The 18,950-nt window shown below is 36.7% G+C and overlaps 4 protein-coding genes across 5 annotated transcripts; 2 read left to right on the forward strand and 2 right to left on the reverse strand.

Moving 5' to 3' along the window:
* The first annotated feature begins 239 nt into the window (after nt 1-239).
* LOC103406509 (low-temperature-induced 65 kDa protein-like) lies at nt 240-2,946 on the forward strand. Its single transcript, XM_008345499.4, has 6 exons — nt 240-379; nt 484-654; nt 950-1,375; nt 1,507-1,767; nt 1,851-2,603; nt 2,682-2,946. Exons 1-6 carry the CDS (start codon nt 307-309, stop codon nt 2,774-2,776), a joined length of 1,779 nt encoding a protein of 592 aa, XP_008343721.1. The 5' UTR covers nt 240-306; the 3' UTR covers nt 2,777-2,946.
* Nucleotides 2,947-5,507: 2,561 nt separating this feature from the next.
* LOC103417842 (pentatricopeptide repeat-containing protein At1g55630-like) lies at nt 5,508-7,531 on the forward strand. The gene has a single exon (XM_008356002.4). It carries the CDS (start codon nt 5,902-5,904, stop codon nt 7,363-7,365), a length of 1,464 nt encoding a protein of 487 aa, XP_008354224.3. The 5' UTR covers nt 5,508-5,901; the 3' UTR covers nt 7,366-7,531.
* A 3,679-nt stretch (nt 7,532-11,210) lies between these two features.
* On the reverse strand, nt 11,211-12,220 carry LOC103417841 (heavy metal-associated isoprenylated plant protein 39-like). 2 transcript variants are annotated; one of them, XM_008356000.4, is made up of 3 exons: nt 12,067-12,220; nt 11,834-11,915; nt 11,211-11,594 (listed from the first exon to the last, which is right to left on the reverse strand). In XM_008356000.4, exons 1-3 carry the CDS (start codon nt 12,073-12,075, stop codon nt 11,389-11,391), a joined length of 297 nt encoding a protein of 98 aa, XP_008354222.1. In that variant the 5' UTR covers nt 12,076-12,220; the 3' UTR covers nt 11,211-11,388. The 2 variants fall into 2 exon arrangements, with proteins under 2 accessions (XP_008354222.1, XP_008354223.1); XM_008356001.4 differs by having other exon boundaries at nt 11,834-11,912; nt 12,067-12,143.
* Nucleotides 12,221-15,307: 3,087 nt separating this feature from the next.
* On the reverse strand, nt 15,308-16,757 carry LOC103417840 (heavy metal-associated isoprenylated plant protein 31). Its single transcript, XM_008355999.4, has 3 exons — nt 16,503-16,757; nt 16,186-16,264; nt 15,308-15,776 (listed from the first exon to the last, which is right to left on the reverse strand). The coding sequence occupies exons 1-3, from the start codon at nt 16,506-16,508 to the stop codon at nt 15,448-15,450; spliced, it is 414 nt and encodes a 137-aa protein (XP_008354221.1). The 5' UTR covers nt 16,509-16,757; the 3' UTR covers nt 15,308-15,447.
* Nucleotides 16,758-18,950: the final 2,193 nt, after the last annotated feature.

Here is an 18,950-nt window from a genome sequence, read left to right on the forward strand (position 1 = left end):
ACCTATCTCCAACATGTCAAATGTTGTAACCCTAGCTAGCAATCAGTTATGGCAAAACTGCATGAGATTATCCATTACACAAAACCAGAAAGCCACGTATAGTGGGTAGGGGCTACGTGGCCGGTTATTCTCCTACGTGTCTCGCTCCCAGAGCGACAGAGCCATGCAAAGGTGGCAGAAGGAGCCTCTGTGTTTACCGTTAAAGCCAGTCCCTCTAAACCTCCACTTTCACTGATCTGTTTTGTACACTACTGATCTGTTCTGCAAGCTTAAAGCGCAACACAATCTTTTACTCGCATTTGAATCATGGAGTCACAAATGGCTCGTCCTCACGATCACGAGGACAACCGCCACACCCAGCACCTTGTCACGCACCAAGGTAGAAACCGAGAAACCTCATTTTGGTAGAATTAGTTAAAGTACTTAACAATGGTGATTGGTTTTGTGTTTTTTGTTAATTTTATTTGTTAAATTTGGATGAAGGCGAAGAGGAGGACCACCAGGAGAAGTCGGTTCTGAAGAAGGTAAAGGAGAAGGCGAAGAAGATAAAGAACAAGCTCACAAAGCATGGCCACGAACACGAACACGACCATAATGATCTCGACAAGGAAGATGATGAAGAAGACGAAGACCCTGAATTGCATGGTGCAACAAGTAAGTTTTTCCCTTGATTTATTTTCATCTTAATAATTTAGGGCATGGTCATGTCAGTTTGCTAGTTCGTTAATTGGAGGTGGGTTGGAGGTAGTATCTGTTGAGATCGATCTAATTTAGATTAGATTGACTATAATCGAATTGATTATCTTTATAGATTACAAAAGTTAGATCCAGATTCGATCTACGTTAGAGCAGTTTAGAAATTCAGAATACCAGTGTGTGTCAATAAAAATTAATCTAAATTAGTTATAATTTCTACTTTCATGGGACATGTTGTGAATATGACGTGCAGCCATAAGGAGTGGTGCACCAGGGCAAGGAGATATTTTGAAGGTGCCAATGGTGAGATTCGGGGACACGAAAGCAGCGATTCAGGATCGCGATCCTCCCGAAGTGCCGCATTTGGAGAGGATCGATCCGATGAAGGAATATGTACCCACCGGGGGTCATTTGGGTCAAACCAGGGTCCATTTGCACCACCGGGGCTTGGACGATCGCACCCCTATTTCTTCTCGTGGAGATGACCAGAAGACCAATGTCAATGTCACTGACCCAAGTCATGCTTTTGCTACAAGGAAAGAAGGGCACTTCGGTCAGTCCGGGGTAAATTTGGACCGACCGAGAGGATTGGAGGAGGATCCACATGCGCCAAAGGCCAATCCTCAAGGTTATACTCCTTCAAACTATGAGACTAAAGTCACTGATCCAACTCATGCAGGTAAACTGTAACATATATATAATCTTGTCATAAATTCTAAATTTTTTGCTAAAGCCACAAACTAATATATGAGTTTTTGCTAATTGATTAATTTTTTTTTATAATTTTGTTACATGTGAGTCATGTGACAGGCGGTGAAGAAATTGGAATTTCGCCGATTCTCCACTCGTTTAATAAGATTAACATTCATGGTGGAGATGCCAAGCCATCATCGAACCGGGGCAGTAGTTACACGGAGAAAGTTTCATCTGCCACTTCCGCTATCGCTGAAGAGGCGATATCTGCAAAAAATGCAGTTGCTTCCAAGCTTGGGTATGGAGGAGGGAACAATGATCAACACGAAGATGTTAATCCGCATGCTTATTCTCCAGCACATGATTCGACTAATACAGGTAACTACGCGATTAGTACTTAATTAAGTTGTCCATATGCAGTCGATATGGTTATAACTTATACGTTGTTGATGTGTAAGTAGGATTACACCATTATGTTGGAACAAATCAAAACCCGAGCACTGGAAGCCATGATCAATTTTCTCCTGAGCACCCATCAAACCAGGGCGGTAGCTACACGGAGAAAGTTTCATCCGCCACGTCTGCCATTGCTGACAAGGCAATTTCTGCTAAAAACGCCGTCGCTTCCAAGCTAGGATACGGTGGGGACACTGACCAACAGCAACATGGAGATCAGGCAGCCGTTAGGTCCGGGTCAGCTGCACCTGGGCAACAGGGTAAGGGCATTACAGCCGCAGTTACTGAGAAGCTGACACCTGTCTACGAGAAGGTTGCCGGGGCAGGGAGTGCAGTGATGTCGAAACTCCCCGGCGGTGTTGGGACAGCTGGCAAAGAAGAAGTCCACCGGAGTACTGGTACCGCTACTACAGGGGGTGAGTATAACAAATCCGGGCAGGACAAAGGAATTTCTGTGAAAGGCTATTTGTTTGAGAAGTTGAAGCCTGGTGAGGAGGACAGGGCACTGTCCGAGGTGATATCGGAAACCCTACACATGCATAAGGCAGAGCAACCTAGGAGCGGTGCCCGGCCTGTTGGGAAAGTGACCGAGAGCATGGAGGTGACCCAGCGGTTGGGGCCGGATTATGGGGATGGTGACGTCCAGCAGTCTAGCTATGGGAAAGTTGTGGCGGATACCGTTAAAGGGGCTGTTGGTTCATTGCTTGGGAAAGCTGATGAAAGCGCCACTTCTCCTCAGTCCCTTGGTTCTTCAACTGGTAAAATTTGAATCTTACTCTCCCTAAGAGTACTTGGTTAATTTGAATGTGAGCAACGATTTGTTTTGGTGTTGACAGGTACAGAGGGTTTCTCTAGTTCTGGCAGTGGAGTGGCGGAGCGGCGAGGGCATGGCGATGCGGAGCAGCGGAGACTTCAGGGGTCCAGCAACTGAAGATGGCCGTTGATGGAAGTTTGTTGGTGAATAAATGGGATATTTAGGGTTGTAGTACATGGGGACATAGACAGTGTGTTGTAGTTTGAGGAGTTGTTTTGTGAACTTGAATGTTTGTGTGGCTTCCCAAGTCATGTGTTATATTATCATGTATCTAATGAATTAGAAAACGGAGGGTACTTTAACTTAAAAGCAGGGGGGGGATTTTAACCGTGCGCACCTTCAATTATCCTCGGCGTTTAAATTACAATTAAATTACGATCAAGTTTGGAGTTGATTTAGTTGAATATCAGAGTGCGCAACAAACGAGATTAATAAAAAATATGAATATTATTAAACAACCAAGAATGCGGAACGGCTACAAAACCTTAAGAGACTACATTGTGAATAACTTGATCCTCAAACTAAATTACAAGCTCTATTTATAGAGCAATAAACCTAAGAAACCCTAATGCTTAAATGCTAAAAATACCCAACTACAAAATCAAATCAAATCTCTAATTAATTTCATAAATAAACCAAATAAATTTCAACACCCCCCGTCAAACTCATGGCGGTATACGTCATGAGGTTGCCAACAAGCAGATGCGAATGCAAGACTCCAAATTCTAGTGCTAGTGCCAGTGTCAATGCCAATACCAATGCCAATACCAATTCTAATGCCAATACCAATACCAATGCCGATGCCAATTTCCGATGCCAATTTCAATACGAAATTCCATCGGTGCAAGTACAAGATTCAAATGCCAGTGCCAGTGCAAGATTCCAATGCTAATGCCAATGGCAAACTCCAGAACAAACCTGAACAAGCAAGCAAAAAATCCAACTTTCGCAACATTACTCGAGTAGTCACCAGTCCAAACACTCGAGCAATCGTCACGGAAAGCAACACCAAACCTCCCAATACAAGCGGCCTTAAAAACAACCAAACCACTCAAAAACAAACGACCACTATTTTCCCGATCCAACCTCAAACTTCACAACCTGAAAAGGACACATTGAAACCCACAAAAAATTCAAGATCCAGGGAACAACCTAGAGAGAGAAGAAACAAAACGACCCTAATATTTCTTTCATCCCCGTGTGGGCCTCCAAAAAAACAATCAAGCCTTTTTTTTTTCAGACTACTACGACTATCAATACCGAATTTCCAAAGACAAAAAAAGGAACATAAACAAAGTGACCAAGAAGAACAAAGGACACAGACCGAAGCGGAAGCGACAGCATAATTGAGACCAAAACTAAACCAAAAGAACAAAAACTGACAAAACAAACTGATACCATACAAGAGCAGATTGGATCCAAAGGATCGAACCCGCTCTGATACCAAGTTGAATATCAGAGTGAGCAACGAACGAGAATAACAAAAAATAAGAATATTATTAAACAATCGAGAATGCCGGAACGGCTACAAAACCTTAAGAGATTACATTGTGAATAACTTGATCCTCAAACTAAATTACAAGCTCTATTTATATAGCAATAAACCTAAGAAACCCTAATGCTTAAATGCCAAAAATACCCAACTACAAAATCAAATCAAATCTCTAATTAATTTCCTAAATAAACCAAATAAATTTCAACAGATTTTTCTTGTAAGTATTTGTTAATGCTATTGTCGTTAGGCGTTTTTGTCTTATGATTCGCAATGTTTAGCTCCGTTGCCCCACAAGAAGAAAGGTTCATTTCAATTGCGGGACTCAAACTTCTCCCCAAATGGCATGCTACTACGCATGTTTTCTTTTTACGCCATTTAGTGGTTTTGCCACGCTATTCCATTCATTTTGAGGTCTGAAAAACTCAAAGAGACATTTCAAGCTCTCTCTGACCGCATTATGTGATTTACCAGCACTAATAATTAAGTCTATGAGATACCATGTGGAGTACAAACTTAGAATCGTTCCCAACCAATATACATTTTTAAAACATGACAATCTAATTTCCTCATAAGATTGCTTAAATGATAAGGGAAAATAGAAAAAAAAATACATATATACCTATATAATAGGCAAATTTACTAACCAAACTACTATTAGACTTATTTTTAGCTTCGTTCTCTGTAACTTGATTTTCATCGTGGAGCTTGAATAGAGCTTGAGCCATGAGGACCATATGGAGGGCGTGGGCCAAGAAAACCTTGTGGGCCACGAGGAGCATGAGGTTGCTTCCTGAAACCTAAAAGTCACCACTTTACTTCCTAAAACTCGATTTTGATCTTACTTTGTCCATTGAAACTCAAAAGTCGTCACTTTGCTCTATGTAACTTGATTTTGATCTCACTTTCCTTCATGAACTCATAACTAAAGTGTTTTTGCTATTTTTCTTACCTTCATATTTTAGTGTGTTATGCAATATTTGTGAATTAAATTTTCTTGTTTCAATCTATTTGGCACCCTTTAATTGGATATGTGAGCTTTATACTCATGTCATGTGAGTCATAAGTGGGCCTTAATTGTGCCACATAAGTAAACTTAATGATTATTTAACGAAAATATAGATACAATCCAAAGTGGAGTGAGTATTAAGTTTCAAGGAGTAGAGTGAAAAATTTGAATTTCAGGGGAAAAAGTGGATCGCAATCGATTTTCAAAAAGCAAAGTGCCAACTTTTGAGTTTCAGCGAACAAAATGACAAAAACAACTAAGGATGCCAGGTGGGAGGGAAAAAAAACCCTATCCATCTAGGAGCGTGGCATATAGTGTTTGGTGCTTCACGGGGCCATTCTACCCTCGAAACACCGAATCCCTCCCCGCTCCCCCTAGCTCATAGGGGTTTTTCTCCTGAGCTGCAATCTTCAATTCTTCACTCATTCGCACAGCTAAAACCTCCGGCGGGACTCGAAAGCCAAAAGCTTCAAAAGACCGGTATCGCCCTCATCAAATTGCTTAATCTCCGGTAAGTCCTCCACCACCTCTTCTCACTCTTCGAAGATTACACAACTCAATGAAGTGCTTCTGCTCGATTCATTCCGTTTCCCCCAATTTAGTCCCTCCAGTTTAATGGGCATCCTTCAATTTTTGAATACAAAGCATCTAAATTTATTTTTGCTTTCAATTCCTGCTGTATCGTTGGGTTTATCGGATTTGATAAGTGCTGCAAAGTTGCAGAGATAATGGGTACCAGTCATGAACTGTATATATCTGTTTGGTCCAAGGGTTATTCGAAAAATTTCGTGTTATGTTGTCGTAGTACGAAAGTTAAGTGACGGGTGCTTTCGCGGCGATAAGGGGGATAATGGGTATGAGTTTGTGGAGGAAACCTTGAAGACAATGTGGAAAAGTTCGGAATTTGATTCGGTTTTGGATGAGAAACATGGTGTTTGTGAATCTGAGAACCGTCCCCGGGAACATTTCTCGCTGCGACGGAGCTTTTTCAAGAATGCGAAGATTGATACCGCGAGGGTTCTTAAAGTTCTTAGAGAAGATGGACCTGGTTTTGATACTAAAGCAGCTTTGGGTGAGTTGCGTATAGAGGTTTCAGGGCTTCTTGTGAGGGAAGTTCTGTTTGAGATTTTGAAACAGATAGATTATGGGAGTAAAATGCGGTGTGCGAAGTTGGGGTATAAGTTTTTTGTGTGGTCTGGTCAGCTTGAAAATTACAAGCACACAGCAAACACATATCATTTAATGATGAAGATATTTGCTGATTGTGAAGAGTTTAAAGCAATGTGGAGGTTAGTTGATGAGATGATCGAGAAAGGGTATCCGACTACAGCACAGACGTTCAACATTTTGATACGCACTTGTGGTGAGGCAGGCTTGGCTAGGAAAGTAGTGGAAAGGTTCATCAAATCGAAGACGTTTAACTATAGGCCATTTAAACACTCGTACAACGCAATTTTGCATTCCCTTCTTGTGGTGAAGCAGTACAAGTTGATTGAGTGGGCCTATCAACAGATGTTGGCGGAGGGTCACTCAGCAGATATTCTAACTTATAACGTGATGATGTGTGCAAAATATAGATTGGGGAAGTTGGATCAGTTTCACAGACTGCTTGACGAAATGGGTAGGAGTGGATTCACTCCAGATTTTCATACTTACAATATTCTTCTTCATGTACTTGGTAAGGGAGACAAACCGCTTGCAGCTCTTAATCTTTTGAATCACATGAAGGAAGAGGGTTTCAAACCAAGTGTTCTTCACTTCACAACGTTGATAGATGGACTGAGCAGGGCTGGAAATATGGATGCCTGCAAATATTTTTTTGATGAGATGACAAAGCACGAGTGCACGCCGGATGTTGTTTGTTACACTGTAATGATCACCGGGTATATTGTGGCTGGGGAGCTTGAGAAGGCCCAAGTTGTGTTTGATGAGATGATCCCTAATGGGCAGCTTCCGAATGTATTTACATACAATGCCATGATTCGTGGACTTTGTATGGCAAGAAAGTTTGAGGAAGCGTGCTCCGTGCTCAAGGTTATGGAATCCAGAGGCTGTAACCCGAATTTCACTGTGTACAGCACCCTAGTAAGTTATTTGCGAAATGCTGGAAAGCTTGCTGAAGCTCATGAAGTAATAACACGCATGATGGAGAAAGGGCAGTATACCCATCTACTTTCAAAGTTCAAGGGATATAGGAGATGTTAAAGTGGTAAAAATTCTTTGATTTGCAATATTTACTTGCAATCTCATAAGAATAAATTTAATGATTCAGCTCAGTTAACAATATGTAGCTCCAAAGTATCTCAGTTATGTGTACCCACACCTTGTATCAGTTGTCTCTTGAGGAGAAAAGTAAAGCATTCCTTAATTATCTTTTTATCTTATTTTTCTAGTGCGAAATGATCCATATATACAAACAGCAGTTTTTAAGTGTTTTGCTTTGTCGTATGTTGCATTTATGCTGTCAATATACTGCTTACGAGAGGTGGCAACACTCGCATTAGAACATAGATATAGTGCTGGAGGTTTCACTTAGTGTTCGAAACACACTCCCTGTGCATTCCCTCACTACCTCTCTTTCGACTTCTTGGTCTCTCTTTCCATGTCATTTTTATAATCTTTCTCAGGTTCATAAACCACCACACACACGCTCACACCCAGTGATACATTACAGTTGCACGTACGCATAGCTGCATACAAATTTCATTTCCAGTTACATGAAGCAATAGGTGGATAGATTGATAAATCAAAGTGTTGTTTTGCTCTGTGTATGTGAAAGACTAGATTCTCATGCTTGGAAACTGTAGCACCGTTCTGTTGGTAAGCAGTGAGGGTATGCAAATCGAGTGCATTGCTATCCTTATTGCATTTCTTTTCCAGGGACTCATTTGCTTTCAAGTTTCGAGTATGAGTTGCTGCAAGCACCATCTCCGTTCATTTCCCTTCACATGTATTGTTCTCGGTGGTAAGATTACGTGATTTCTAATGCTTATTAAAGCGTGTTTCTTTTTCTTGGAACTTATCAAGGATGTTTATGTTTCTATGAAATGCAATGCTAATTGTCTTCAAATATCACAACTTTGGTGTGGTTCACTTAGAGAACTGTAGGTTTTTCTTGGTCAACATAGCAGATTCCATTAATAAACCGAAGGCAAGGATCGACAGGGAGAACTGAAGTTTTTATCTGCAGATTTTCATGGCTGGTACGTATCGCTTAAGTTTGCAGTGTCAACACATAAATTAACAGGTTGTTGGACCATGTAATCTAAATTTGTGAAAATACAGACAACTGTAACTAAGATGCTGAACTGGAAGCTAAGCTAACATAGTTTATACCTTAAATTGGGGTGTAATCCGAAATGGTGTAGCAATACCTCGTACAATTCCGCCATGGCAATACCTTTACTTCTCTCATTCCTCATGAGAAAAAAAAAAAAACGAAAACTAATGAAAAGGGTTTGAAAACTTTGAGTTTTAACGATAAGGACAAAATAAAGGGTAAAATGAATAGTACCATGTTTGACTTTTTAGTGTTAAAATGTGATTTTTCGTTAAAGTGAACAGTACCATGGGCTTTTCGTTAAAACTCCCAAAAAAAAACGCTTGAAATTGTGGACAATTTTGTATTATTTTCATTGTCACTCTAGGGGCTTGTGTAAAAGTGTTTTTAAAATGATTGAAACACTTTTAAAGAAAATATTTTTAGGTTCCAATTAAGATTCACTTGTATTTTTACTAAGAATTGGTTTAAAAAAAACATTTATACCAAAAATGCTTTTAGCTATTTTAAAAGCACTTTCAGACGAGTCTTATGACACAACGAGTACGTAGGTTTTTGTTGCTTTCCAATTCCAACACATACTGATATGACCTCTGCATATAACAGAAACCACTCTAAAAATCTCATTTTGCACTTCAAACTTTTTATAATTAGAAAGAAAAATACACTTGTGAGAAGTGTAGAATGAAATTTTTAGAGTACTAATAATAGTTCCCTATAAAGAATATTCAGTATTTTCTGCAATCATCATATAATTATAAAATTTAACTAAAATCACCGGGAAACGGATCCTCTTCGAATCCCTTCCTCCTAATCCACCAAGTCCGGGGATCCGGGCCATTGAAATTTGATTCAATGGCTAAAGTTATTATAATTTTTAAAGTAGGCCCCAGTTTGTAGCCGTTTGATCAAATTTCAGTGACTTGGATCTCCGAACTTGGTGGATTAGGTGGAAGGGATTGGAGAGGATCCTTTCCCTTTTTTAGGGGATTTTCTTATGTATAATTTTGTGCGTTTCGCATGCGGGGAAAGTATTTTATTTCCAACGCAAGAATCTATAGAACCGGCTATGGCTGGCCTCCTGCTGTTTGTAGTTATTACAGATTAAGCGTCACAGCCTAACCAAGACAAACAAATAACAACTATAAAAAGGAATTGGATCCCCTCTTGAGCAAATGGTGGGATCCTCATGATCACACAACACGGGCAGTTGGATTTTGATCTAACGGCTACAATTATTATAACTTTTAGAGGGATTTCCCTGCCTGTTTGTAGCCGTTGGATCAAAATCCAATGGTATGTTTTGTATGATCATGAGGATCCCCACCATTTGTTCAAGAGGGGATCCAATTCCCTGTTAAAAGTGGCTGATTTAACCACTAAATATTTTCTATTTAGATTGTATCTCAATTGAAATACTGCTAGAAATAACAAGATTATATATCCTTTTCACCTGCCCTCTCTTTAATAAAACCAAATATCCCAATATATCTAAATTTCCCGAGGTTGCAATCAAATACAAAACTTTCAGGCACCAGTCACAAGATCTGACAATTTTTTGTACGACTCATTAACTCGACACAAAACGACATGAATTGCAGGTTCTGGGTCAACCCGTTAACAAATCAGGTCGTTATCGAATCACTCATTAAAAAACCGATAAGATAACGGGTATGGTATGAACAACATCTGTTTGTCAAGTCTAGACATCATGATAATTTCTTACATGACTCGTTAACTAGATATGAACGACCTGTTAATGAATTAGGTCGTTATCGGGTCACTTGTTAAAAATCCATTAAGATTTTGACACAACACAACTTGTTAAGATAACAAGTATGACACGATAGCGACCGATCACGACCCATTTGCCATGTCTAGTCATTAAACATGGTAATTTCTTGCATGACCTGTTAACTTGATACGAAGACATGTTAACGAATCAGATCGTTAATAAGTCACCTATTAAGAACTTGTAAAAAGTTTAACACGACACGACTCATTAAAATAACAAATATGATCCAAAAGAGGCACAAACACGATAAACACAAGCCGAATCGCATGAAACAGGTCTCCCATATTTACCAGCACATACTCATAATCGTATGAAACTCGTTTTACGCAGCGTGTGCAAAAAGGCATGGGGGATGACTCAACAAAATCATTCATTTCCAGCTCAACGCTAACATAAATAATATAATCCAATGCTTAATTTCAACCAAATCCATCTCAATAATTGATAAAATAAATAAAATACACTGGATTTTTGTGCAATAATCAATCACATTCGTACCAACAAGAATCATGAAATCATGTTCATGGATTTCCTTTTCAGGTGAGTGCATGGGGCGTGCCCTGGCTCAGTAGGCGCCACAAATTATGACGCCAACATATTCTTCGCACCTTTTTCCTAATTCCATCAATTGACTTCGATTTCGATGTGAGCGTAATCATATTTGATTCTGAGTTCAAATCAGAAGACACTCTCATTATAATTAAAATAGAATAGCGTTTGCATAAAAAAAAATCTTATCAACTGATGCGGATACAATCACATTTGATTTTTTACATTGAGTTCAAATCGGAAATCACTCTCACCGTAATTAAAATCAAATTAAAATAACATAAATATCGCTGCTATAAAATAAATCTTATCAAATGATGTGGACGTAATCACATTTGATTTTTTACACTAAATTTAACAAAAAACACTCCCACCATAATTAAAATCAAATTAAAATAAATCATATATAAAAAAATCTAACCTCTCTACCGAAGCCATTTGCTTAATTATTTGCTTAATATTATCAAAGTACATCCATTTGCCCTTTTTATTTACATCCCAATCCCATGAAATTAAACAAAACATTATACATAACTATATGACAAAAAAAAAGTAAAAATAAAACACATAACTGCCATGAGGGATAAAATTTGGTAACTATATTTTACTTTTTGTCCTCCTTCTTTTCTTCTTTTTTATCCTCCTTCTTTCCATCTTTCTTCTCATCTTTCTTCTCTTCCTTGGCTGGTCCGACAGTTACTATGTCCACCTTACCAACCTTCTTCAACTTCTTCACTACGGCCACCGGATCCATCAGTCCTACCACTGTTAGCTTCTGGTCCTTTAGATCCGCGGCGATCGAATCAATCCCTGTTCACCAAATCACCCAAGAACAAAGTAAATAAGAGAAATAAAGAAAGCTTTATTTAGGTTTAGTATCAAAAGCGCTTTCGACAATGTTTACAGAAAAAGTTAGAACTATTTCTGGTTCTAATAAAAAAAAGCACTTGTTTTCAGTGAGAACGCTTGTGAAAATAAGTGCTTTTTGGATATATTTAAACAATTGAAGATGCAAACAAAACTTGGAAAAAATAAATGAATAGAAATACCAATAATATCAGCGGCAGCTTCAATGGCTTTCTGCTTTGTTTTGTCATCGGTCATGGTCAGAACCTTCAGGACCACCTTCTGCTGCAAAATTACAGAAAAAATTACAGAAAACAAAAGGAAGGGTTATGCTCTATGTTCTGAGGTGTATATGTATCTGTATCTGCATATACTTGAAGGGATTGTAATTTATAAAATTTAATCGAAAAAAAGAAAATTAAAGTTAGAAAAGCACCTGAGCCATATTGCTGAGAGAGGAGGAATGGAAGAACACAAACAAAAAGGAGAGAGAGATTGAGATTTTGTGATTTGGCCGCTTTTTTATAAAGGTTCAGTGGGCCTGGACTTGGGGTTGGGTTTGGGTCTGAATTCGGGTGGGTCATGCATGAATGCGAGTGAGAAGTAACATCCAACAGCAATGGTTCCTTAGGTACAGTTTGGCCACTTAAGCCATCTCCAACCGATGGGTTTAGGAGGTCAGAAGTTCGAAAATAGCTCGAAAAACGTTTTCAACCGATGGCCAAGTCAAAGGGCTCGTGGGCCCCATTGAAGAAAAAATGGCCAAATGACCAACTGGCTGGCCCAAACCAGCCTGCCAGGCCCAATATGTTGACTTCATATTTACATTTTTTTTACATTTTTTTTTTACAAAAATTTAAAAATTCTATTTTTTTTCCTATAACTTTTTAAGTCATTAAATAACATTAAGTAACATGAAACAATATTAAACAACATTAAGTAACATTAAACAACATAAAAAAAATTAACAACATGGAACTTAAACAACATTTTTAAAGCATTTAACAACATAAAAATTATTGACAATCCATAACATAAAATTATTGAAGTAATTTAATTTAAGTAACCATAGTATATCAATTACAATAATAAATTATGTTTGCCCCTTGAACCCTTGGTTGAAGATGATTTTTTTTCATATGGCTATGTTTGGCCTATGGTCCTCTGGCCCCTCGATTGGAGATGGTAAAAAATACGATCATGCACTGTTCATTAAAAGATTAATTTCTTGGAGGGCTAGAGGGCTAAAACGAGTCATCTGACCCTCCTTTGGTTGAAGATGACCTTACCATTAGCAAAATAATTTTACTACATAATGTTTTCTTCTTTTTTGTAGTTGAATGAATTTAAATTTCAAGATAAAGAAACATGCAACTTGGAGCCCAAGACCTCATTACTTTCAAATGACCAATTAACTTTGTAGAAGAAAAACTACGACATTGTTTTACCTTTGAATGTACATATTTAAGTTTCATAGTATTTTCTTGCCTAAACGACTTAAAAATGGTGTACTCGTCGTTGGAAACTTAAAAGTTTTGACTTTAATATTAACCAACTTAACTTTTATTTGTGTCGCTGAAAAATCTTAATAATTACTACTTTACCAAATAGCATGTACATGAACAATTGGATATGTAACATCACTCATTAATTTGGGGCTATCGAGTTCCCTTTTCAAATTCAAACTTCTGCCCCAACGTGCCCATGAAGATGAAATGTCCAATCCAATTCCACTTTGGGGTTCTAATTAGGCTTATTTACACTAATCGCATTGGAAACTCAATCCTTCTCTTACTTTGCCCCATAAAAATCAAAATGTATCACATAACTCTTTAAATGTTTATTGTGTGTCTCATTCTACCCTCTGTCATTAAATTTTGTTAAATTTCCGTTTATTTTGCTAACATGTCATGCATGTGACTCACACATCAAACGAAAGAGGGAAATGTGGAAAAAGAAAAGAAATCTATTAACAAAAAGAAAAAGAGGTATTCATCAATTCCTCCCCTGAACTTGTGATCATTGGCCAATTTCCCCCCTCAACTTTAATTTTGGCCAATTTCCCCCCTCAACTCTTATAATTAGTCAATTTGCACTCTACTGTTAATTTTTTTTTAATTTTCCATCTATTCTTTTTTTTTTCTTTCAATCTTTCTAATAACTTCCAACAAAGTACTAAAATTAACATAAACTCACCTGCATAATATAGGGTAAAATGTACAAAAACATAATACAATTAGTATGTGATATGGGTTGATTATAAGAAAAAGTTATGAATCAGGTTTAAAGCATGTAGAAGAAGAAATAATAATCCTAAACTCATGGATCAAACCTATTTCAATAAAATGTGCTATTCTTAATAAGGAGTCGAAAATTATGAATTGACTAGCCATTTTTGCATTAAAGCTCGATTCTCCACAATTTACTTGAACTTAGCTTTCACTTTTATAAAGAAAATTGTATTCACATACAAAAATGTACACATCAATCCTTTTCGTTATCAATTTTGTATAGTAAAAAATCAAATAAAATTACTCTATACTGATTTATTATGATTAATAATACTATCTATGATAAATTGTGAAATTCTAAATTTTAATCTATTTGTAATAGGATAAAGACATAGAAAAATGATTAACATACATCTTATTTAGTTTCTTACACACTCTTGTTTACTTATGATCAAATTAAAAAATTAACAGTAGGGTGCAAATTGACTAATTATGAGAGTTGAGGAGGGAAATTGGCCAAATTAAAGTTGAAGGGGGAAATTGACTAATTATGAGAGTTGAGGGGGGAAATTGGCCAAAATTAAAGTTGAGGGGAGAAATTGGCCAATAGTTACAAGTTCAGAGGGGAAATTGATGAATACCTCTAACAAAAACCATTGGCTAGGATTGTTGGAAATTCAACAAAGTGAGACAAACATTGAGTTTTATAAGGTATTGATGTAAGTCTTCTAATCATGGCATTGGAAACTTGGCACTCAAGTTGGCTGGGGCACACCTACTGGAAAAGATAATGACTTTTTTTGTTGCTCTTTTTCAAGATTCTCTTCAACGCACAACTTTTGGCTTGGTCTCAATTATCCAACTTTATTATTTCATTCCCACTCGTATCGTGAATGTTCAAACTGCAAGTAGGAAGCTCAATATGCTTCCCCAAGTGTAACGTTTGATTAATCTAACTTAAGTCCAAAACTTAATTACTTTTTGAACACATATAAGTGATTCAATTGTTTAAGTTTGAATAAGTTATCTAATTCACGAATTTCAAAAATCAAATTCATCTAATGATATAGAATATAAGTGATTAGTCTAACTTAAGTTCAAGACTTAATTACTTTGAACATATATAAGTGATTCAATTGTTTAAGTTTGAATAAGTTTTCCTATTCACGAATATCAAAAACCAAATTCATCTAATGATACCGAATGTAATCATGATGATTTAAAATTTTAAATCTAGTCTCAATTAAAATTGACTACCACTTTGACTAAATTAACTAAATCATACAAATACAACTCAATAGTTTTAAAGGGAAATGGATCATGCACACATTCTTTTTTACTTTTTTAACACTCCTATTTTTTATCGTTGAGTTGAACAATCAAGGTTTTAAAACTCTCACGTAACTCGTACACAACAGATTCTTATTTTAAAAACTAAAAATGAAATGAAAATCAAACGAATCCTAAATCTTAAACTCCATAAAAAGAAATGAACAACTCAAATTTAAACCGTGAGACAAAAAAAAGCAAGCGAAAGGAGCTCAAAAAACAAGTACAAAATTAACAAATAAAAAAAAAAGAATTAATCACATGATAGCACAAGCATGCGGATTGTCGTCGCTAAAAAGCGAAGCAATGGCCTCGTCGGATGCGACGGCGACGGAATAAACCGACGGAGTGTGGAAGAAGGTGTGGACGCCGGTGGTGGTTTGGTTCTTGTAAGTGTCATAGTAATGGTTGACAATGTAGGTGGGGTACTTGTAAAATGAGGCAAAGTGAGAGTATCCAGGGAAAGGCCATGGCTCTGCTGCTTTCCCAGCTTTCTTAATTGCCTTCACCACTTTCTTTTCCTCCAATGCATATCCCCTCACTATTATTTTCTGGATCTCCATTTCTACTTCCACCTCTTCCACGCCTGTTAAAATTGTAGATTACATTTTTTTTAAAGTAAAATACAAAATAATAAATTATAATTTAAAATGCTGAGTAGGTTCAGGTCTCACAAAAAATAATGTTTGTTTGAAAGTGCCCTTAAATTGGCTGAAAGCGTTTTTAAGAAAAAATATTTTTGAGTTGTAAAAGCACTTCAAATGCTTTTTTATATTTCGCTTGTATTTTTAATTAAAATGAAAAATTGAGGGAGATTAAGACGTTAATAAAAGAGATACTAAACCGTGATTTATATACGAAACGACTTATTATTTGCTTATAATGTATTTCCAGTTCTATTGTTCCAAATTGCAGTTAGTTTGCAGTGGAAAGAAATACATAATATGTGACTCAAAAGCTAAGAATAAAAACACCCTGTTTATTAGGTTGTGTACCTTTCAGTTTGGAGAGAGCTTTCTTCAACTTGGAAGCACATCCTTCACAATCAAGGTTTGGAACTCTCACCTCCACAATCTGCAAAATCTATACATTGTCAATATATTTTCTTATTTCCGCAGTGATGACTGTGTGTTTGCGTATGTGTGAGTTTTTACATCTAACCGCGGATATACATTAGTATCACCCTATCTCACAGTCTCACTAATAAAGTATTGAGTGAGATAAGTTGATGGTAATATATTCTCGGTTACGCTCAAGTTTTTATCCAGTATAAGAGAAAGAGAGGGAGGGGGGGATAGAGAGAGAGACTCACAGACATGGTTGTGTAGCTCCAAGTCTCCAATGAAGGTATCAAGAGACCACAACTCTAGTATTATATATGCAGGAGGAGACCCAACACACACACACACACACACACATATATATATATATATATATATATATATATATATATATATATATATCTAGCAAGCATGAGAAAGAAGGTTCACGCGTGGAGTGGGAAAGCGTGAGTTTTGGTAGTTAGCTCAACCTCCAAAGCTAATCCTCTTCTTCTGTAATCTGTATCACTTTAACAACACAGTCTACAGTGCATTTTTCAATTGTTTTGACACGCTCCAAGGGAATGATGGACAACACTAATCAAAACCATCATTTATCTCCCCATTTGTGTATGGCATGGGATGTAGGACCTTAATACTTAAAAACCAAGTGGCCCAATCCAACAGTACTTGTTTAATTGGCTTTAATCCTCGATAATTTTCTCCGCATGACAATACATTATTGGACTGGAACGCTACAAAACCAGTAAATCAGTTCTATGTTGATCTCCTAAAAGCATCTAGGAGCCTAACATACAGGTAAAGTCTCTGTCTAAAATAGGTTCTGAACTCCCCAGTGGCTTTTGTTTTTCTGTCTCCACTGCCTACAAAGAACAGAAAACTGCATCAGCTTTAGCACTTCGAAGAGAATTTCACAGCATAACAGAACAAAACTGCTTTCGTTTTTCAACACAACTTTACAGAATCTCTAGGAATCCGCAGCTTTAAAGTTTAACTTTGGAGAAACATCAACAAAAATGAACAAAGCTCTACATACATACATACATATAGAGGATTGGTAGGCCTAGTCTGTAGGCGTTAATATGTTGGAATTGATATCTTATGATAATTTTATTCTCTTCATTCAGGTCAGTGTTATGTCTCTTCAAGATCAGAGGCTTTACCATTGCCATAATTTGTAACGCCTCTCTTCGGGAGCATAATGATCGTGACAATAGTTTTTTGAGGAAGAAAAGGTTTTTGGTGCTGGCCCTGCTGGCATCCATGGACAGATACTTACATCTTACCGGGGTATATTATGTGTAAGTATAACACTCATCACGTGACTCAAGCGAGATAATTTGTGACGTCTCAATGTTTTCAGGCTTTGCAAATTTACGAATTAACATGAACAAAAAAAAACACAAGTTGGATTATAAACACTAAGCAGCTGGTTGATATGAACTCGGAACCGATTAAGGGGAGTGATTTTTGCATCCATATTTTCACCTCTTGTACATTTTGATGAATAAATCAACAGAAAATTATTGAAAAAAAATTAACAAAAGTATACACGAGGTCAAAATAATTGCGAAAATCACTTCTCATAGTTAATTGTTTTAGCTTCAACAAATTTTTGGTTAGATGGGGGCCCAAAGTTGCAAAAAATAAGCCTGGTTCTGGTAAAGCCATCCATGTTCTATTGTCTAATTTCAAAACAACGATGATGTTACTATAATTTGATGTATGGTTTTAAGATAATGTATAAAAAGGTAACAATTTTTGGCTCCACCTCCACAAATATGAATTCAAGTCCAATTTAGAAGGGCCAAAAGGCCCATAACGCCATCTGTCTCACATCCATTTTCATTTGATGTAATAATACATCAAATATAAATTATTGTTGCTAGAATTAGAGTAAAATAAACACAATAAAACAAATAATTCAAAGTGTCGAATTGCCAACACACAACTAAAATTCCTAAAACAAATGCATGTGAACAACTACTTTTGTTTGGATTTGAAAAATTGCAATAAGAAAACAACTTTCAAGCAAACCAACTTTGTCTTCTACAAAAACTAAAAAATTTCACATAAACTTAAGCAAGTGCATAAACAGTTCGGAAAATGATTTCTGCACAATTTTGTTTCTTCTTCTTCTGATACACTCTCGACGGTATAAAATGAAAACAAGACTATTTGGTCCCTACTCAGTTGGAAAACGTCAAATATCTACCCTACAAGTTATGGTGAAAATAAATACTCAAGACTAGTTTGTCCCTACTCATAGAGAGTTTGGTATCAAATTTTGGAGCAAGTCTTGTAAATATCCTAATGTCGGTAAAATAACAAAAAAAATAATACTTGGTTACTTAAAAGATGAATACGAGTTCTTACTCAAAATTGTTTGTTATTGATACATAGAACTTCGTGTTTATAATAGATCATTTAGTCATTAAACTGTATAAAACAGATAAATAAAATTTATAAAAGCATTACGAACCGTCAATATATTTATAATAGATTGGCTAAACGATTTTAGTTTTAATTTTTTTTTTTTTTTTTAATTTTTTGCAAAGATAAGCTTTGTAATGTGATTTAATGAAAAGCACCCGGTACTGTTCACTTTAACGAAAAACCACATTTTTACACTAAAAAGTCAATCCTGGTACTATTCATTTACCCTTTATTTTGTCCTTATCATTAAAACTCAAAGTTTT

The sequence above is a fragment of the Malus domestica genome, chromosome 01 (assembly GCF_042453785.1).
Source record: "Malus domestica chromosome 01, GDT2T_hap1".
NCBI classification, from domain to species: domain Eukaryota; kingdom Viridiplantae; phylum Streptophyta; class Magnoliopsida; order Rosales; family Rosaceae; genus Malus; species Malus domestica.